At 35.5% G+C, this 22,738-nt stretch overlaps 1 protein-coding gene across 1 annotated transcript in view; it reads right to left on the minus strand.

Moving 5' to 3' along the window:
- WNK1 (WNK lysine deficient protein kinase 1) overlaps positions 1-22,738 on the minus strand; it is a 159,492-nt gene that overhangs the window by 72,020 nt on the left and 64,734 nt on the right. Inside the window, 3 exon segments of the mRNA XM_023256636.2 lie at positions 2,034-2,191; positions 4,830-5,050; positions 19,575-19,747. Coding sequence (XP_023112404.2) covers positions 2,034-2,191; positions 4,830-5,050; positions 19,575-19,747 — 552 coding nt within the window.

Below are 22,738 nucleotides of genomic sequence, written 5' to 3' on the forward strand. Positions count from 1 at the left end.
GATTCCAATCAGTTGAGAAGCTCAGCTCAGAGAAGGCAGAAATCATTATTCAGTGAGGACCATCAGAAAAAATTTTGTTAGGGAAGTCTGTTAAATACAGTATAAGAACTGACTGGATAGCAAAAGAGCATGTACAGAATGTAAATGACATGTACAAATGGGACAGGAAAAGGGGAAGGATGTGGCATATGTGCAAGATAATAAAAAGAGAAGTGGCCTGACTTAAAAAGGTGTTTAGATAAAAGTAAGGAATAGTAAAGATAATAAGAATTTCTACATGTTTTCAAAAGCAAACTGGTATCATTTTAAGTTCCTTACACCAAAAAGAAATAGCAAGAAAGTTCAACTAGTTCAAGTGAAGCAGAAAAACAAATTCATAACGTTAACTACTTCAAGATGATAGTATAAGGTGTGAAGTAAAAGTATTAGAGTTCTGACAATGGGAATGAAGAAGGCTTATATCTAAGAGTTATTTTGAACCAAGAACCTGATAAATAGGAACTAGTGAGTAAAAAAACCAAGAAATCAAATATACTTCTTGAGGTTTCAAGAATTCTAAATAAAATACAGGGGGAACTACCCAGTAAATAGCCCATCTTACCCTCAAAGGAAAAAAAACGATGATGTAAATTATTTGGTACTGGGGGAAGAAAGGGGAATTAGAATAAAAGACTTGAAATTGAAATTCATAGAACTCCAGATGAACTTTCTAAGGGCAAAACTGTGGAATAGTGATTACAATACTTAATTAGAATTCTCTGAAGGCTAAACTAACTACGTTTACTACATTTCTCTTGCCCTACCCAGCCTGAGACAAAATAAAAGTAGGGGATAATAGTTACACATTAAGAGACATAACAGCGGCGCCTGGGTGGCTCAGTTGGTTGAGCGCATCTGACTTCGATTCAGGTCATGATCTCATGGTTTGTGGGTTCAAGCCCCACATCAGGCTCCGTGCTGACAGCTTGGAGCCTGCTTCGGATTCTGTGTCTCTACCTCTGCCCCTCCCCTGCTCACTCTCTCTCTTTCTCTCTCAAAAATAAATAATAAAAACATTAAAAAAAGAGAGAAACGTAACAGTAAAATATTTTCTGTGGATATTGATGGGTGCTATTTTTTTTTTAATATATGAAATTTATTGTCAAATTGGTTTCCATACCACACCCAGGGCTCATCCCAAAAGATGCCCTCTTCAATACCCATCACCCACCCTCCCCTCCCCTCCCCCCAACCCCGCCAATGGGCCCTATTTTATTTTATTTTATTTTTTTCATTTTTTTTTTCTCAACGTTTTTTTTTTTTATTTATTTTTGGGACAGAGAGAGACAGAGCATGAACGGGGGAGGGGCAGAGAGAGAGGGAGACACAGACTCGGAAACAGGCTCCAGGTTCCGAGCCATCCGCCCAGAGCCTGACGCGGGGCTCGAACTCACGGACCGCGAGATCGTGACCTGGCTGAAGTCGGACGCTTAACCGACTGCGCCACCCAGGCGCCCCAATGGGCCCTATTTTAAACACTGACTATAAGCCGATATAACGGGAAATATTTTAATAGGTTAGGGTATTATTAGATGATCCAGAAATTACTGTTAGGCCTTAAACTCTGTGGTACTTATAAATGACTTAATAAATTCATAAATAAATTTTAAAACATTTAAGGAAAAGTCTGTGAACAAAGCAACTTAAGAGCACTACTTTTTAATTTAGATAAAACCTTTTATGGTGGGAAGGAATGAGAACTTAGATGAATAAACAGGGAGTTGAAAACTAGTAATGACAGTATGTTTAAATATAATATATCTCAAAACAAAAGTTTAAATGAAGGCAAGGAGGATCCAGAATATAGTGGTACTTTCTGATCTTTATTTTTGCTCTCACTAAATCAGAGAAATAAAATCTTTCAACTCCCTCTTCCCCCAACAACTGAGTGTGCTTTCTACCATTGTTTCCTTTTGCATGGTTCGATGTTATCCACCTTGGCATTCCTTTTCAGATGTGACTTAAGCTCAATAATCATTTAGGGGAAGACTTACACTGGTCACTCGACGGTAGATCTGCGCAGCATTTTGGCACTCTGAGTAAGGGTATTCAGATGTGGCCATCTCAAGCATGCACATCCCAAAAGCATAAACATCAACAGATTCATCATATTTTTCCTCATACATCTCAGGGGCCATGAACTCTGGGGTACCTTAAATTAAAAGAACAATTCAGATTTAATGTGAGCAGAAGCTACAGATGTTTCTCACCTGGGAGAGAAGCAGAGGGGTTGACCTGTGAGAGAGAAGAATGTGGAGGGAACGGAAGGGAAGAGAGAAGAGGAGGGAAGAGGGGAGGGAAGAGGGGAGGGAAGAGGGGAGGGAAGAGGGGAGGGAAGGGAATGGAAGGGGAGGGAAGGGAATGGAAGGGGAGGGAAGAGAGAGTAGAGTGGCAGGAGCAGGGAGGAGGAAGAAAATCTTAGTCTGTCCCACCAAGTATCTTATAGATCTTCTGCTGCATGGCCTTCATAAAAGAAACTGGAACAGGGTCAAGTGTCTGTTTACTGTTCCAAACGGATTACTGTTATACAATGTCAAAATAGAGACTTGGATATGAGATAAATTAATATAACTCATCATGAAAACAAATGGAAGGAAAAGGTAAGAGACTAGAAAGAAACAGAGATACAATGGCACCAGTAAGACAGGACAAGTTAAAAAAATACTTGTCTGCCCTCTACTGTATGGTAGATGCAAGGATAATATTCATGGCTAATTTTTTGCCATTAACATTCCACCTGATCAGTTTCACTTTTTTAAGGAGACCTTGCAGTGAAAAATCTAATATTCAGTGTTTTTTAAAAGAATAAAGTGTAATTGTCAAAAAGGCCACTCTCCAGAGCCCCTTTCTTCACAGACTTACCATACCACCTGCAGTACACAAATAAGCCTACTGCATATAAAGAAATATAGTAAGGGACATTTTACAGGCAAAAACCAAACACACACAAATAGAGAACTCAAATACAGACTGAGTTATGAGCATAGCACGTGTGATTCCATAGGCCAGGTTTTCTAATGTTTCCAAAGAAATTAATTCTGGGTACTTCAAATTATAGGATATTTCCAAGAACAGGCTTACACACAATGATTTAAGCAAAATAGGAAAAAAAAAAAAAACACCTCTCCCAGGTTAGAGATTTTTAAGGTGCTAAAAAGTCAAAGAAATAAATGTTTCCTTTTCCTATAAAAAGACAAAAAAGGAAATTCAGCTTTAAATAACTTTTCCAATTCTTCTTGTTAATCTGTATTAAGAAAATTTAAAAACAGAGGTGCCTGGGTAGCTCAGTCGGTGAAGCGTCCAGCTTCAGCTCAGGTCATGATCTCACGGTCCCGTGAGTTCAAGCCCCGTGTTGGGCTCTGTGCTGGCAGCTCAGAGCCTGGAGCCTGCTTCGAATTCTGTGTCTCCCTCTCTCTCTGCCCCTGCTCATGCTCTGTCTCTCTCTGTCTCAAAAATTAAAAAAAAAAAAAAAAAAAAAAAAAAATCAAAAGAAATTAAAAAAAAAAGAAAAAAAATTTAAAAAACAGCATTCCTAATCCAAGTCACATAATATTCTATTTTTTTTTTAATGTTTACTTATTTTTGAGAGAGAAAGAGACTGACTGACTTAGTGTGAGCAGGGAAGGGGCAAAGAAAGAGGGAGACACAGACTCCAAAGCAGGCTCCAGGCTCTGAACTGTTAGCAGAGAGCCAGGCGTGGGGCTCTAATTCATGAACTGTGTGATCATGACCTCAGCTGAAGTCAGACACACTTAACTGACTGAGCCACCTGGGTACCCCTCTAAAGAGAACACTATTTGATAAGAATGTATACATTACTGGTGTTATATAGTTTTCTTATTAACACGTAAAATTCTAGCCACTTAAAAATGAATGGTTTCCCTGTTGTTGCCATCTTTGAGAGGGAGAATAAAGTATATGTGATTTCAAGTGTTCAAACTGTCATGTCCTCTTCAGAGAGTGAAAGCTTACCAAAATAGTAAGCATTAAATTATTTTCCCAGCTGCAACTCTCTAACATGTAGTTGAACGTCTGAAAGGACAGCTTTGTTCTTTAGATCAGTGATTCTCAACAAGAGGGCACAATTTTGTTACCAGGGGACATTTTGCAATGTCCTGAGACATTTTTGGTTTTACCAACTGGCTGATGGGGTGGGGGGGGAGATGAATTTAAAGGGGGTGTGGTGTGCTCCTGGCATCACCCAAATAATCTTACAATGAACAAGAAAGCCCTTACAACAAAGAACTATCCAACCCCAAATACTACTAAGGTTGAAAAAAAGTCTCGTTTCAGATATATCTTCTGAAGCTAACTATAAGAAAATAATTGAGAAAACCAAGCTTTCAGAACTCTTATTTTCACATTTTAAAATAAAGTCTTAACAGGTAGATACTTTTGAATAATAATATATATCTAATACTTTTTTTAGAAACTAAACTGCATATAAATTCAGTTTCCTTTATAGGAAAGTAACTATATTTATTACATACATAATTATATAATACTAAGTATCAACAGGATAACCCAGTAAGATTGATAGTTACATAAGGTTTTATCAACAAAGTTCACGTTACTTCACATAATTTTACAAAACATCATTAGTCTTCAAGATGATTCTAGAAGCATACAGAGAACTCCACATCTCATAAGTAGAAACGATCACTTCCTGAGTTCAAGCTATGAATTTCTGAAAGTTTATTTCACATAATAAAAGCTCTGAGAGGGTCAAGTTTCTAAATAAAAGGAATATCAGAAACCCAGCTAGGATGCAAGGTACACCTGAAACATACCTATCACACTCTTGGCAAAAGAAGCCCGCTTCAGGGTTGCCAGACCTAGGTCTCCAATCTTGACTGAGCCTGTAGGGCCAGTGATAAAGATGTTGTCACACTTAAGATCTCGGTGAATAATAGGCGGAGTTCGGGTATGAAGAAACTGAAGTCCTTTTAGGATCTGACGGCACCAGCTTCTTAGAACTTTGATCTTCATCACCTTAAACCTTTTCAGATACCTAGAGAAGGCAAAGTATACCAAACAGGTTATCAATGATACGAGGTTGCTGCTTTGAAGAATTCCATTAAATTCTAACATATCTGAGATGGGAGTATCAAATTTACAATATTAAGATTCAGTAACCTTAAAGGTTAGTGGTACTTTTAGCAAAGTTAAAGGGGAAAGGATGATAATAAGTGGTTGGTAAATGAATTCTAATAACAAAGCACAGAAAAATGAATTCCTTAAAATTGGGTCACTACTAAAATAACTTAAAAGTTAAGAGGTAGAAAAATAAACAACACATATAAAAATAAAAAATAAAAGTTAAGGGGTAGAGTTTGACTTCTGGTAAATGGTGGAATAATTCTTAATAGACACAGATATAATTATAAACTGTAGTAAAAATATACAAAAAACAACTACCTCAAGGCTCTGGAGAGCAATCAAAATCTGGCATAAATTGGAAGGGAGTTCATATTAGGGAAAAAAGAAAGCACTGCTTGAGTTTCTATTTTCTAAATCTCCTCAGCTGAGGAAAGGCTCCTGCCTGACTCTGTAGGTCAGATCAAATCTAAATAGAAGCCTACAGCCTTATTAGCTGAGGAATGGAGGACAGAGTTCAAGATGACCATAGCAGCTAGAACAGTGCTATCCAACAGAACTTTCTATCATGATAGTCTGCTTAATATAGTATTCACTAAATAAATGTGAATATACTTAAATATAAATTAATTAAAATTAAAAATTCTATTTTTCAGCTGCACTAGCCACATTTCAAGTGCTCAACAGCCACATGTGTCAAGTGGTTACCATTTGGATAGTACAGATATAAAACATTTTCATCACCACAGAGAGTTCCAGTGGACAGGACAGAGAAGTGTGATACTGAAGAGAAGCCCCAAATCCTGCATATTCATTCTGCCCAAATCTCTGGTTGACCTCTGAAATATGTATATGTGGAGCAACAGATTGAAAGCAGCTCAGCTAATGCTAAACGAATGGAACAGAGATTTCTGATGCTACTCACTGAGGGAAAGATAAAGTTTCTGGATTGGCTTTTTTTCTGAAAATATTCAGGAAAAGTATGAAGATATAAAAGATTACATTAGCCTCATGCTATCTTTAAAATACGTATGGCTAATTAAAGGACAATTTATAACACTGTATTATAGGTTCTATAGAATATGTGAATGTAGCATACATAAAAAGTATATAGCATAAAAAACAAGTATTAGGGATAATTGAAACTTTATCTGTGTAAGGTTCCTTTACTTTACATGAAATTGTACAGTATCAACCCAAAGTTTATTGTGAAAAGTTACAGATATAAACACAATCTCCACAGCAACTGTTTTAAAACACACACACACACACACACACACACACACACACACACAGGTTTTAACTAAAAAGCTAATACAGGAACTAAAATGAAATTCTACTTCACTTGGATGAGGTAATCAAAGAAATCTAATGGTGAAAGTTGGTTTTATAGTTTAAACAAATATTGAAACATAGTTACCTCTGGAGGGTGAGGAAGGGCTACCTAGGAAGAGCCATAAGAGCATTTACTAAGATAATAAGAATGTTCTATAACTTAATAGTTTTTACTGCATGAGTGAATGCTTTTGTCAAAACTCACAGAATGATACCACTGTTACACTTTTCACTGTACTCAAATTTCACTGTAAGGAAAAACAAAGCATATAAATACAGTATGAGAACTCTAATGAAATGAGCACTTAAGTGTTTACATGTGAAATATTACTGATGCAACAACTTATTCTGGAATGAACAAAATTAAGATAGGGGAATAATCAGATGGACATATGTGGTAAAGTAAATACAGCAAGTTAATAAACTACAGAATCTAGGGAGTGAATATGTGTGTTCATTGTGTAATTCTTTCAACTTTTCTGTATAACTGAAAAATTGTTCAATAAAATTTTGGGGATAAGTTGAGTCTGTATCATTTATAAAATGATCAAGTATATAAAATATAATAGTATATAAATATAATATAATATCTTAACCTTGTATCTCTTAACTTCATTAAATTTGTTTAGAATCACTGCAATTTTCTATGTAAACAATTACATAATCTGCAATCAAGGGCAATGGTATTATTTCTTCCTTTCCAATCTTTATGCCCGTAATACTAGTTTTCCCTATATTTATGCTTTATTGCAGTGGGTGGGCCTCTAAAACCACAGTGAATGTAAGTGGTTAAAAAAAGCATTCTTGCTTTGTTCCTCATCTCAGGGGAAACAGTTAAGCTCAACATTAGCTATAGGCTTTTTGGTGGAAGTTGTTTCTCAGTTTGAAGAAGTTCCCCACTATTCCTAGTTTGAATAAGAGTTTTTAGCCACAGATAGATACTGAATTGTCAAATACTTTTACACATATTTTGAAATGATCATATGAATTTTCTCCTTTATTCTGTTAATGTGGTGAATAACATTGATTAATTCAATGTTAAACCAACTTTGTGATACTCTCTTTGATTTTGATATATTGGATTGCTGGATCCAATTTGCTATTATTTTGTAAAGGATCTTTGCATTGATATTCATGAAGGAGATTGCTCTTTAAAAATTTCTTTTTCAAGGGAGCCTGGGTGACTCAGTCGTTTAGTGACCGACTGCGGCTCAGGTCATGATCTCACGGTTCCTGAGTATAAGCCCTGCATCCAACTCTATGCTGTCAGCGCAGTGGCCACTTCCCACTTCAGATCCTCTGTCTCCCTCTCTCTCTGGCCCTCCCCCGTGCACTCTGTCTCTCAAAAATAAGTAAACATTTGAAAAAAAAATTAGAAAAAAATTTCTTTTCCTATGTATCAAGTTTTTGAGAAAATTCAACACAGTGGATTTCCCATTTTAAGATAAAATGCACATAATATATACCATTTAACTAATTAATTATTTGAGAGAGAATGCACATGCGAGTCGGGGAAAGGGGAAGAGGGACAGAGAGTATCTTTTTTTTAAAAATATTTTTTAAATGTTTCTTTTTTGAGAGGGGGGGCAGAGATAGAGGGAGACAAAGAATCTGAAGCCAGAGCCAGGCTCTGAGCTGTTAGAACAGAGGCTGATGCAGGGCTGGAACTCACCAACAGCAAGATCATGACCAGAGCTAAAGTCAGATGCTTAACTGACTGAGCTACCTAGGCTCCCTTAAGAGGGAGAATATCTTTTTTTTTTTTTTTAATTTTTATTTATTTTTCAGACAGACAGACAGACAGACAGACACAGAGTGCAAGTGGGGGAGGGACAGAGAGAGAGGGAAACACAGAATCCGAAGCAGGCTCCAGGCTCTGGGCTGTCAGCACAGAGCCCGACCCGAGGCTTGAACCCACAAACCATGAGACCGTGACCTGAGCCAATGCCCAACCGACTGAACCACCCAGGTGCCCCAAGAGAGAGTATCTTAAGCAGGCTCCACACTCAGTGCAGATCCCGTGACCCTGGATCATGACCTGAGAAGAAATCAAGAGTCAGACACTCAACTGACTGAGCCACCCAGACACCCCAATATTTACCCATTTTACAGTGATACTAAGTAATTCATACTATTAGAAATCATCACCACCATCTATCTCCAGAACTCTTTTCATCTTAAAAACTGAAACTTTATACCCATTAAACAGTAATTCCCAAAAACCTTCTCCATTTGGGCTCTGGCAACTATCATTCCACTTTGTGTTTCTATGAATTTGACTACTCTAGGTAACTCATAAAAGTGAAATCAAACAGTATTATTTGTATGTGACTTTTTGTGACTGGCTTATTTCACGTCACACAACGCCCTCAAGGTTCACTTGTATTACAGCATATGTTAGAACTTCCTTACCATTTAAGGCTAAAAAATATTCCACTGTACATATATACCACATTTTGATTATCCATTCTTTCCTTAATGGACCCTTGGGCTGCTTCTACCTTTTAGCTACTGTGAATAATGCTGCTATAAATATGAGTATACAAATATCTCTTTGAGACTCTGCTTTCATTGTTTTAGGTATAAACCCACAAGTGAAAGTGTTAGATCTTATGGTAATTAAGTAGAAATATTATTGACATATAACATTATATTTTTCTCAGATGTACAACATAATGATTGATTTCAAGATGATTGGTATATACTGCAAAATGGTCACCACGATAAGTCTAGTTAACATCTATCACCACACAGATATTTTTTCTATGAGAACTTTTAAGATTTACTCTCTTAGCAACTTTCAAATATATAATAGAGCATTATTAAATATAGTCACTATGCTGTACATTACATCCCCAAAACTTATTTTATAACTAAAAGCTTGTACCTTTTGACCACCGTCACCCATTATACACATTCCACTTCCATCCTTGCACCTATGGCAATCACCAATCTGTTCTCTGTATTTATTAGTTTGGTTTTTGTTGTTGGGTATTTTATTTTTCATTTTTCTTAGATTCACATAGAAGTGAGATCATACGGTATTTGTCTTTATCTGACTTCTTTAACTTAGCATAATGCTTTCCAAGTCCATCCACAATGTTACAAATGGCAAAATTTTCTTTTTTATGGATGAATAATATAATAATCTATTGTATATACAGATTGTGTATATACATGCATACACACACACCACCTCTTCTTTATCCATTCACCCAGTGATGGACACTTAGGTTACTTCCATGGCTTGGCTGCTGTAAATAAAGCTGTTATGAGCACGGGGTACATATATCTTTTCAAATTAGTGTCTTCATTTTCTTCAGATAAATACCCAGAAGTCAAACTGCTGGATCATATGGTAGTTCTATTTTTAAAGTTTTGAGGAACACCATACTGTTTTCCATAATGGCTACATCAATTTATATGTCTACCAACAATGCACAATGGTTCCCTTTTCTCCACATTCTTGCCAACACTTGTTTTGTCTTTTTGATACTAGCCATTCTAACAGGTATGAATCAGGTGGTATCTCATTGTGATTTTGATTTGTGTTTCCCTAATAACTAGTGGTGGTGAGCATCTTTTTCATGTGTTTCTTGGCCAATTTGTATATCTTTTTTAGTGAAATGTCTATCCAGGTCCTTTGCCCATTTTTTTTCTTTGCCCATTTTTGAATAGGATTGTTTGCTGTGTTCAATGTTGTCAAGTTTTAAGAATTCTCTGTATATTCTAGACATTAATCCCTTTTGAGTTAAATGATTTGCAAATATCTTCTTCTATTCTGTGAATTCTCTTTTTACTCTATCGATAATATCAATGTACAGAAATTTTTAATTTTCATGAAGTTCAATTTTAAACATACTGGATTTTAGGGATGCCTGGGTGGCTCAGCTGGCTGAACGTCCAACTTGGGCTCAGGTCATGATCTTGAGGTTGGTGAGTTTGAGTCCCACGTCAGGCTTTGTACTGACAGCGTGGAGCCTGGAGCCTGCTTGGGATTCTGTGTCTCCCTCTCTCTCTACCCCTCCCCCACTAGTGCCATCTCTCGTTCTCTCTCTCGCTCTCTCTTTAAAAAAATAAACATTAAAAATTTTTTTAAACATTCTGGATTTTAATTTTTTTTTTCAACGTTTATTTTTTATTTTTGGGACAGAGAGAGACAGAGCATGAACGGGGGAGGGGCAGAGAGAGAGGGAGACACAAAATCGGAAACAGGCTCCAGGCTCTGAGCCATCCGCCCAGAGCCTGACGCGGGGCTCGAACTCACGGACCGTGAGATCGTGACCTGGCTGAAGTCGGACGCTTAACCGACTGCGCCACCCAGGTGCCCCAACATTCTGGATTTTAAAACCTTCGATATGGCATACATTTCAGGCAATGTTAATAATCAAGTCACTTCCACTTCTAGTGGAGACTATTAAGTTTTCTTTTTACATTTAATTCAATCAACATATACATATAATTAAAATAAAATTACACATATACAGTAAAATTACACATACACAGTAAAACCTTGGTTTGTGAGTATATTTTGTTCTGGAAACATGCTTGTAGTCCAAAGCACTTGTGTATCAAAGCTAACTTCAAGAACCACTGGATCAGTTGTGATCAAGCATCACATACAACTCGTATTACAAGACATCAGTTGCTTCTCAAGTTAAAATTTATTAGAAATGTTTGCTCGTCTTGCAGAACACTCGCAGAACAAGTTACTCACAATCCAAGGTTTTACTGTACTTTAAGTCACTTTTTGTTTTTAGAAACCTTTCTACAGAAATAAATAAGGACATAGGTATACACATGATTACCGCAGCACTATTTGAAAGGGAAGATTGTGGACAAGAAGAGATCCAATTTTCCCATACAACTATAAACAGGACATTTCTAAACCCAGAAAAGCTAAATATGACAATGAGAAGTGGTGCTAAAGCTAGGGATATTAGTTAAGTACCACCTTAACCAATAAGAAAAAAGTGACAACCAAATATCATCAGTGCAGAAGATTGACTGACTGACTGACTGAATAAAGGCTCACCCTGATAACAGAATCTCCAAGTCCTTCATTATGGCTGACGCATGCCCAATCAACTTGAAGAAAAGCCTAGCAGTTGAAAAGTCCTGCCCTCATAACCATAGCTCCTAATCAGCTTTTCAAAGCTGAATTATTTAATATAAACTGACAACCAACTCATGGTTAAATAGAGTTAATTATGGTATCCATCCTAAAAAATTGGAAGACTAAATACTAAGAACAATGGCTGCTAAATACTAGAGTACAGGAAATTTTAGCTCAACAGAGAATACCAATAAAGACATTATTAAAAAGACCCAAGCAGAAGTCTGAAAAATGAAATAACTGAAATGAAAAATTCACTAAAAGGTTTCAACAACAGATAGAACAAGCAGAAGAAAGAACATGCAAACCTGAAAATATATCAATTGAAATTATGTAGTCTGAGGAGCAGAAAGAAAAGAAAAACAAAGAAAACTCAATAGAGCCTAAGAGTCCTGTGGGATACCACCAAGCTGATCAACATGCATAATTGGAGCCCCAAATAAGAAAGGAGAAAGAGTATTTGATAAAATAATGGCCACACACTTTCTAAATTTGCTAAAAGACATGATTCTACCTAAGAAGCTCAACAAACTCCATGAAGGATACAGAGATTTACACTGATATATTACACTCAACCTGCTGAAAGCCAAAGACAGAGAGAATCTTGAAAGCAAGAGAGAAGCAACTCATCATGATCAAGAGATCCTCAACAAGACTATCATCCAACTTATCAGCAGAAACTATGGAGGCTAGAAAGCAGAGGAATGACATATTTAAAGTGCTGAAAGGGGTTTTCCAACCATCAACCAAGAATTTTGTATCTAGCACAAGTATCCTTCAAAAATGAAGGCAATATTAAGACATGCCCAGATAAATAAAAGCTGGGGTGCCTGTTGTGAGAACACCTGCTCTACAGGAAATGCAAAGCAAGTTCTTGAGGCTAAAACAAAAGGGCACTGGACAGTAACTTGAAGCTTTAGGAAGAAATAAAATCTCTGGTAAAGGTAAATACATTGCTAAATATAAAAACCAGTATTAACATATTTTTGGTTTGTAACTCCTTTGTTCATTTCCTACATGATTTAAAAGGCGAACACATAAATCACTAATTATAAATCTGAATTAATGGGAACACAATGAATAAAGATGTAATTTGCATCTTTGCAAAATCTACAAAAACACAAAAGAGGTGCACAGCTGTATAGGAGCAAAGATTCTGAAGCTACTGAAGCTAAGTTGGTAACATTTCAAACAAGACTGTTTGTGGTGTTCATTGTAATTCCTAAGGTAACCACTAGAAAATATCTAAAAAACACGTACAAAGGAAATGAGAAGAGTATTAAAATGGTACAATAGAAAAAAAATCAATTAATAAAAACAGCAACAGAGACAAGGAACAAAAAAGGTATTAAAATATACCAAAAAATTAGCAAAATTGCTTCCTTATCACTAATTCCTTCAAGTATAAATGGACTGAATTTTCTAATCAAAAGACAGAGATGGCACAATGGAGATATACGATTCAACCATATGCTGTCTCAACAGACTCACTTTAGATTCAAAGACCCACCCAGAAAATGAAAGGACAGAAAAAGATATTCCATGCAAACAGTAACCAAAAGAGTGAGGTGGCAATGTTAGTATCAGATAAAATAGACAAAATAAAAAACTGATACAGGAGATAAAGAATATTATATATTGATAAAAGGTCAATTTCTCAAGAAGATTATAACAATTATAAACATAATACACAAACAGAGCTCCTAAATACACCAAGCAAATATAGACAGAACTGAAAGGAGGAGTACACAGTTCTATAGCAATAGTTGGAGACTTCAATAGCCTACTTTCAAAAACAGGTAAAGCATCTAGACAGAAGACCATTAAGGCAGTAAAGGACTTGAACAACACTATAAACCACCTAGACATAACAGAAATATATGGAACATGACACCCAACAACAGTTGAATATATATTCTTCTCAAGAACACATGGAACATTCCCTCAAGAAACCTCCCAACAAAGGAAAGTCCAGGACTACATGGTTTCATTGTTGAGTTCTACCAAACATTTAAAGGAAAAAGGCTAATCCTTCTCAAACTCTTCCAAAAAGTAGAAAAGGAGGAAACACTTAAGTCATTCAATGAGGCCAGTACAGCCCTGATAGCAAAGACACCACAAGAAAACTACATGCCAATATCTCTTATGAATATAGATGCAAAAGTCATCAAGAAAACATTACCTAACTGAATCCAACAGCACAGTAAAAGGATTATACACCATGACCACATGGAATTTATCCATGTGCAATTTATCCATGAAATGGAAGTATCTCTCCATTTTAGAAAAAAATCAGTCAGCATGATATACTTCATTAATAGAACAAAGGGGGAAAAAAAACTATGATCATCTCAACTTATGCAGAAAAAGCATTAGACAAAATCCAGTATCTTTCTATGATAAAAATACTCAGACTAGGAATAAGGAGAAAACATGACAGAACAATTATGAAAAACCCAAAGCTTATATCATACTTAATGGTGAAACACTGAAAGCTTTCCCAGTAAGATGAGGAATAAGACAAGGATAACCACTGTTACTCAACATTTTACTAGAAATTCTAGCCAGAGAAATTAAGCAAGATAAAGAAATAAAAGTATTCAAATTAGAAGGGAAGTAAAACTATTATTTATAGAGGCCAACATCCTATATATAGAAAATCCCAAAGAACGAACACACATACTCTCGCCCCCAACCCACACAACTAGAGTTAATAACAGAATTCATCAAAGTTGCAAGAGTGCAAGATCAACATGCACAAATGAGTTGTGTTCTATATACCAACAATTAACAACCTATGCAGGAAATTAAAAAAACAATTTCATTTGCAACAGCATCCAAAAGAATAAAATACCTAGGCATAAATTTAACCAACAAAGCAAAGGACTTAAACATTGGAAACTAGAAAAAACCATTGAAAAACTAAATAAAATGTAAAAATATCTTATGTTCATGGGTTGGAAAACTTAATATAGTTAATGACAATACTACCCAAAGTGGCCTACAGATTCAACGTATCTATAACTGTATTTGACAATCAAAATTCTATCAGCCTTTTTGCAGAAATGGAAAAATAATTCTCAAGTTCACATGGAATTGCAAGGGGCCCCAAATAGCCAAAACAATATTGAAAAAGTGGAACAAAATTGGAGAACTCACACTTCTGAATTTGAAAACATATTACAAAAGTACAGTAATCAAAACAGTGTGATACTGTTATAGGGACAGATATGTAGACCAAAAGAATAGCATCAAGAGTCCAGAAATAAACCCATAGATCTATAGTTCAAGGATTTTTGACAGGAGTACAAGGCCATTCAATAGGGAAAGAATAGTCTCTTCAACAAAATGGTGCTAGATAACTGGACATCCCTGTGCAATAGAATTAAGTTGGATCCCACACTGCACGCAAAAATTTACTTAAAACTAAAACTACAACCTAAATATAAGAGACAAACCTGTAGAAGTTTTAGAAGAAAACTTAGGGATAAATCTGCATGACCCTGGTTTTGGCAACAGATTCTTAGATAGAACACCAAAAGTACAAACAAGAAAAAACAAGTAAGTTGGACTTCATCAACATTAACTTTGTATATCACAGGACATTATCAAGGAAGTAAAAATATAACCTATAGAATGGGAGACAATATTTGCAAATCATGTACTGAGAAAGGTTTAGCTTACAGAATAAAGAACTCTTACAACTCAACAATAAAAAAAAAAAATTAAAAATGGGCAAAGGACTTGAATAGACATTTGTCCAAAGATAAATAGCCAATATGCACATAATGAGATACATATATACATACATACATACATACATACATACATACAAACATACAAAACACAAGTGTTGGCAAGGATATGGAGAAACTGAAACTCTTATACATTGTTGGTGGGAATGTGAAACAGTTCAGCTGCTGTGAAAAATAGTTTGGTGGTTCCTTAAAAAATTAAACATAGAATTACCATGACTCAGCAATTCCACTTGTAGTCATACACCCAAAAGAAATTGAAAACATATACTCAAAAACTTATACACACATGTTTTATAGCAGTATTATTCACGATAGCCAAAGGTGGAAACAGATCAAATGGATAAACAAATTTGTGGTATATCCATGAAACAAAATGTTATGTAGTCATAAAAAGGAATAAAATACTGATACATGCTACATCACGAACCTTGAAAACATTATGCTAAGTTAAAGAAGCCAAACACAAAAGACCCCGTTATTTTATGATTCCATTTATATGAAATATCTTGATCAGATAAAACCAGAGACAGAAAGCAGTCAGTGGTTGCCAAGGGCTGGAGTAATGGGTAATGGGTAATCATGTTAATGGGTTTTAGTTTTGCAGGTTTGAAGAGTGCTGGAGAATGGCTGCACAGCAATGAGAATATACTTAACATTACTGAACTGTACATTTAAAAATGATTAAGATGGGGGGGGCGCGCCTGTATGGCTCAGTTGGTTAAGCATCCAACTCTTGATTTTGGCTCAGGCCATGATCCCAGGGTCTTGGGATCAAGCAGTGCATCAGGCTCACAGTGGAGCGTGAGCCTGCTTGGGATATTCTCTCTCTCCTGCTCTCTCTGCTCCTCCCCTGCTCATTCCCACCCCCCCCAAAACTAAATGAATAAACTTAAAAAAAAGAGAACCCCAAGCAGCCTCTGTGCTGTCAGCACAGAGCCTGACACAGGGCTCGAACCCATGAAGTATGAGATCATAACCTGGGCTGAATTCAAGAGTTGGACACTCAACCAACTAAGCTACCCAGGCATTCCAATGATTTATTCTTATTTCTAGAAGTCTTTGGATCTTTTCTAATTATGCCTGAACTTTCTTTTCTTTCTTTTTTTTTTTTTTTAAAGTAATCTCTATGCCCAACATGGGACTCAAATTCATAATCCCAAGAGATTAAGAGTTGCGTGCTCTACTGACAGAGCCAACCAGGTGCCCCTGCCTGAACTTTTTTGATGTAGTTATATTCCTTCACTATGGTTTCTAATCATTATGGTTTCTCTCCTTTTATCACTTTATATACTTGTATATACTTACATATACCTTTAGTGACATCTTTTTGTACTTATAAGCTTATTTTGTATTCATTTTCAGAGTTGTCAATAGCATCTTTAATTCCAATGTTATTTTCCAGTTGTATCTGATCATCATATTACTGTGTGTGATTTGTAATTTGTGAGGTCACCTTCACTGGGGGCTGTTTTATCCACGTACATAATGACCAATGAAATGCTGAAAATGTCCCTCGGAGTTTTCATTGGATTCTGGACCAATTAGAATCTTCATTCCTTGATTTGTGATCCCTGCACCAAGCTGGTAGTCTACATTTATATTATAGAGCCATCTACACATGACCTAAACTGAGATTTCTGGTTTTTTTCATAGGGACTCCCCCTCTTATCCTAAGTGCTGGGCAGAGGGGCAAAATTCCTTGTAGCTTTCACCGGCTGGGGTGAAGAGTTCTCCCTTTTTATTAATAATTCAGGTTTTTGACACAGGCTAAGTTCAAGTTCCCCTCTCTACTGAGTTCTAAGGCCTTTTGTCCTGGCATGGACAATAAAACTCTTGGTATCCAAACCTCAAGCCCTATATATGATGTGAAAACCCAACAGACTGCCAAAACATTGGTTACTGTTTAGGTCTTTAGTTACCTCCACTTGTCCTTTCATCTGGAAGTCACTCTTTCTTTCTTTAAAAACTTGGGTATGGGGGCGCCTGGGTGGCGCAGTCGGTTAAGCGTCCGACTTCAGCCAGGTCACGATCTCGCGGTCTGTGAGTTCGAGCCCCGCGTCAGGCTCTGGGCTGATGGCTCAGAGCCTGGAGCCTGTTTCCGATTCTGTGTCTCCCTCTCTCTCTGCCCCTCCCCCGTTCATGCTCTGTCTCTCTCTGTCCCAAAAAAATAAATAAACATTGAAAAAAAAAATTAAAAAAAAAAAAAACAAAACTTGGGTATGTACTGAAAAAGCTTTTATTATATTCCACATTTTAGTTTGTTGATGGTGGGGGTAGGGGGGGGGGGTGGAATTCCAAGGAAGCTTAGTCTATGTTACCCAAAGCCTTTCAATAAACCTTTTAAAACAAATAAACTGTTATAGAGTACTCCTGTAGGGTATGCCTGACAGACTACTGACAGTCCATTAATATGTCCAAACTGAAAAGAATCTCAAGATGAAGATATACACACAAACTACTACTACCACACAATTTCCCTCAATTCATTCAAATACTTACCAAGTTTAAAGCACAGTGCTAGGGAGCACAGTCTAGTGAAAGAAAAAGACATCTGGATAACAAGAAGCTTGGATGACTAGGGTAAAGATGTTGCCATAAATACTTGAGAAGCTGGGTGTGGAAACTAGAATTTGCTAGGGGGAAATAATTTGTTGGCTTTTCAGTGTGTTAATCTTAAGCATCCAAGAACACATGCAAGTGACTACATTCAGGAAATATAAAACTATGTTTCAAAGACCTGTGATGAATCAGCTCAGTAGTATTAACTAAAGAAAAGTAGTCAGAAATTAATACATACTAAAGAGACAATTAAAAAAAATCTGTATCTGGGGCACCTGGGTGGCTCAGTCAGTTAAGCATCCGACTCTTAGTTTCAGCTCAGGTCATGATCTCATGGTTTATGAGTTTGAGCCCCACTTCGGGCTCTGTGCACTGACAGCATGCTGACAGCATGGAGCTTGCTTGGGATTCTCTCTCTCTGCCCCTCCCTGGCTTGCTCTCCCTCTCTCCCTCTCTCTCAAGATAAATAAACTTAAACAAACAAACAAAAAAAGACACTTAAAAAAAATCCAATTCCTTCACAATAAAAAAATTTAAACCATATAATTTATACTACAGTTTACCCTTGAATAATATAGGTTTGAACATTGCAGGTCTACTTATATGCAGATTTTTACAGTATAGCACTGTAAATGTATTTTCTCATAATTTTATCTTCTCTAGCTTATTTTATTATAAGAATACAGTAAATAAGGGGTGCTTGGGTGGCTCAGTTGGTTAAGCGTCTGACTTCGGTTCAGGTCACAATTTCACAGTTCATGAGTTCGAGCCCCACACTGGGCTGTCAGCATGGAGCCCACTTTGGATCCTCTGTCCCCTTCTCTCTCTGCCCCTCCCCTGCTTGTGCTCTCTCTCAAAAATAAACATAAAAAAAAAGAATATAGTAAATAATACATATCATATACGAATATGTGCTAATCAACTGTTTATGTTATCAGTAAGGCTTCCAGTAGGCTGGAACAGTAGGCCATTAAGTAATTGTTTGGAGGATTCAAAAGTTATACTCAGATTTTCAACTACATGGAGGGTGAGTGCCCCTAATTTCCATGCTGTTCAAGGGTCGTTTGTACTTTCCTCTCTGAGTGAGGAAAACACCTGTGATTCCCAAAGGCTAAACTCCAACTCTTTAAAACTCTGTAATAGGGAACAAGAAATTTCTGCATTTGACCTGTTTTCCTGAAAGAAATGATGAGTCTAGCTGTTTGGGCATTAATTTCTAATACTATAACAAATGAAACTAGTGATAACTGCTACAGCACAATTTGCATTTGACATAATAGTTGCAGATATGCAGCAAAAACTGTACAAGGTGATAAAAATAAATGAAGAAGTCCTCTCAATAAGCTTCAACCTCATTTTAACCACTAGAGGGCTACCTTGCCATTTGATTTCGCAATCCCTTAGCCATTCAATTTTAGAACCCCAAATCAACAGGGTTTAAAATAACTAGGTTTATTCTGTAATAACTTCTCATTTTAATATTACTACTGAATAATTATCAAATCATTTTATACACCAGAGGACTTTGTGGGCAAGAAAATGTGCTAATAACAGTTGGAAGGATTGTTCCCTCCATGGTACATGGGGTGACAAAAGCAGGACTGATAAAACAGGAAAATTCAAGTTCTTTCGTACTTCTTGGTCAATTTTGATAATATTGACAGACTTACGTTTTAAGTGTTCCAGATGTCATTAGTTCAGTCACCAAAACAATGCACTTCTTCCCTTTTACTGTGGACTCCCAGGAATCATAGAATCGAACAATATTGGGATGCTGAAGGCCCTTTAACATTTCTGCCTCTTCTTTAAATCTCTGCCTCTCAGACTTTGTTAATTTTCGATCCTAAAATCAAGAACCAGAACAGAACGTGGTTTAAAATAACAAAACACGAAGTCACACAGTTAAATTTAAATGCTGTTAGGAGTACACTATCATGATGAGTACTGAGAAAGGTATAATTGTCGAATCATACAGCACACCCGAAACTAATATAGCACTATGTTAATTATACTTGGATAAAAATAAAATAGTTCAAATAGAAAAACACACAAAAATAATTTTAAATGCTAAATGTGTACTAAATTATGATGATCAATACTGTTTCAAACAGGAACACTACAGTTGCTAAAGACCAATAATTTCTTTAGCCTTTCAGCAGTATGACAACAGGCTAAAGTATCTTTAAGAAAACTAGATTATAATGTCATGCTTGAGATTACTTCAGCATCTTTATTGTTAATGTATGCCTCAGAAATGGTCTCATTTTGTAGGTGCAGTTAACTTACCACTTCTAAAATAAGTCATTTATTGCTAGATATGCAACTTAACATGGTATGAGATTTTGGAGGTAAAAAGATCTAAATATAAATTCTAGTTGTGTCTTTGCTTTGATCAGAATTTTCTTTATGAATATATTAATCTACTAGGTATGCTTTATCACATGTTTAAAGCACCTGGCACTATGTAAGTTAATTCACTTCTCTGAGATGAACTAGGGAAAAACAATTTGTTGATCTTCCCTTGACAAAATCCCAAATAAACAAACTCTGAATTATTCTATATATTAAAACTGAAACTATCTCTGCCATATTAATATTCTATCAAAACATGCAATACATATTTTAACAAAATATTCCAGGCATACAATAATGTGTCCATCACATAAATAAACATTCTAGATATAATTAAAGTCTCCTATGTAACTAGATTGTCCTTCCCCTGTCACTATTCCTTACCCTTTAATAACCACTAGCCTGAATTTGGACATACCATTCCCAAATGAGTATTTACACTTTGTGTTAAAATGTTAAAATTTCATAAAATGATGTTACAGAGTATGTTTTCTTTGAAAGCTTGTTTTCATTCAGTATTGAGATCACCCGTGATAATACACAAGGAGACTACAAGATATCTACCATATTATTGTAACTTGGCTTTGTTCATTATCACTGTTACAGTTACTCACTATCTAAATATATCACAATTTATATAATCTCCTATTGATTAATCTTTAGACTCTTCCCCATTTTTTGCTACTCAATACTGCAGTGGTGTTACAGTATTAATCTCCCTGGACATACATTAAAGTGTATGTCTAGGACACAGGTTCTTAACTTATTACAAAGCTACAGCAATCAAAAAAGTGTGGTACTGGCATAAGGACAGATGTATAGACCAAAGGAATAGTGTTGACAGTCCAGGAATAAGCCCATACATCAATTATGAATATATATACCTGAGAGCACTCAGCAATCCTTGTGATTTTTGTCACCAATAGCCCTAGATATTTTGATATCATGTAACAGTGGTTATAGATTATCTCAAAATACCATTTACATCAATCAAATTACTTTGAAATTGACAGCTATTAGATCCTTCAGTTGCTCTTATTAGTATGCACTAATAATGCATACTACATCACATATTTAAAAATTTTTGTAACTATTTCAGTATAATCAGTTTCCATTTTAATCCTATGTATTTTATTATACAGACTTAAAACATTATTCTAGCTTTCAAAAGAGATCTGAGGCACAAAAAAAAATACTATTAGGATATATGTCTAGAATTAATCATAAGAAATAGGCACCTTCAATTTTCATAGGTATCAACAAATTGTTTTTCAAGGGGACTGTACCAAATATACTCTCTTAATAGCATTGTATGAAGGTTTCTGCTGCACAAGGTCACCAGTAATTGGTATTATCAGACATTAATCAATTTGATGGGTATAAACTCATATCCTATTGTTTAGTTTACATTTTGAGAGTCAAAAATAAGTGAGAAAAACTTTTTGTTTCTTTGCAGGCTACTTCATATTCTTCTTCTGTGAGATGTCCAATCATATCATTTGTTGCTTTCCTTCTTTGTATAAGTTCTCAATATAAATTTGGATACTAATTCTTTATTAATTTTATGTTACAGATATGTTTTCTCAATTTGTGTTTCGTATCTCCACCTTGCTTATGAAGTCTTTTGATTTCAATGTTTTTATTTGACTATAGTTCAATTTATCTTTTACTTTGTGGTAGGTGGGCTTTATGTCTTCAAGTAATTCTTCTAGACACTGAGGCCATATGTTTTTCCTTTTTAAAATATAAATTTGTTCTGTTTGCCACACTTGGGAATTTATTTGTTGAGTAATTTATTTGGTTGGATAAAAGAAGGACTGGCTGTTTTTTTCTATATTAACCAATAACTCAATACTATTGGATGAACAATCCATCCTTTCCATATAAGTGTAATTCTATTTCTGGATTCTATATTCTATTACAATGGTCTGTCTATTCTGCACTAATATCACGCTTTCTTGTTATAGTTTTAAAATAATTCATTTTTTAAAAAAATTAAAAAAATAAAAAAATAAAAAATAATAATTCATTCTTGGTAGAACCACTTCCTATAACACCTTCCTCAATTTTATTTTCTAAATTATCTTAGCTATTTTTTTCCAATAAGACTTTTATTTTTATAATATAGAAATTACAGCATAAACCACCTAAAATATCAGGATATTATCAAGAATTTTAATTAAAGGCATAGAACTTGTAACGACATGGAGATTGTACAGATAATCTGCTCTCCCAACAACTCTTTTTCCCAAGTAGTATATATTAATTAAAAAAATTTTTATTGTACATTTATATACCATAAAAAGTACTATTCTCATCACTCCTCTGATATCAATTATCTTATATATTATTTTTGCCTAATACTTTAGTTCCCTACTATCCTACTACTCTTTAAGACAACATTATAATTACTATTTAAACAGTATATGTCTACTTATATATACCTACATATCTTTTTATTCACCTTTCCATTTTGCTCCTT

The sequence above is a fragment of the Felis catus genome, chromosome B4 (assembly GCF_018350175.1).
Source record: "Felis catus isolate Fca126 chromosome B4, F.catus_Fca126_mat1.0, whole genome shotgun sequence".
Classification (NCBI taxonomy): Eukaryota; Metazoa; Chordata; class Mammalia; order Carnivora; family Felidae; genus Felis; species Felis catus.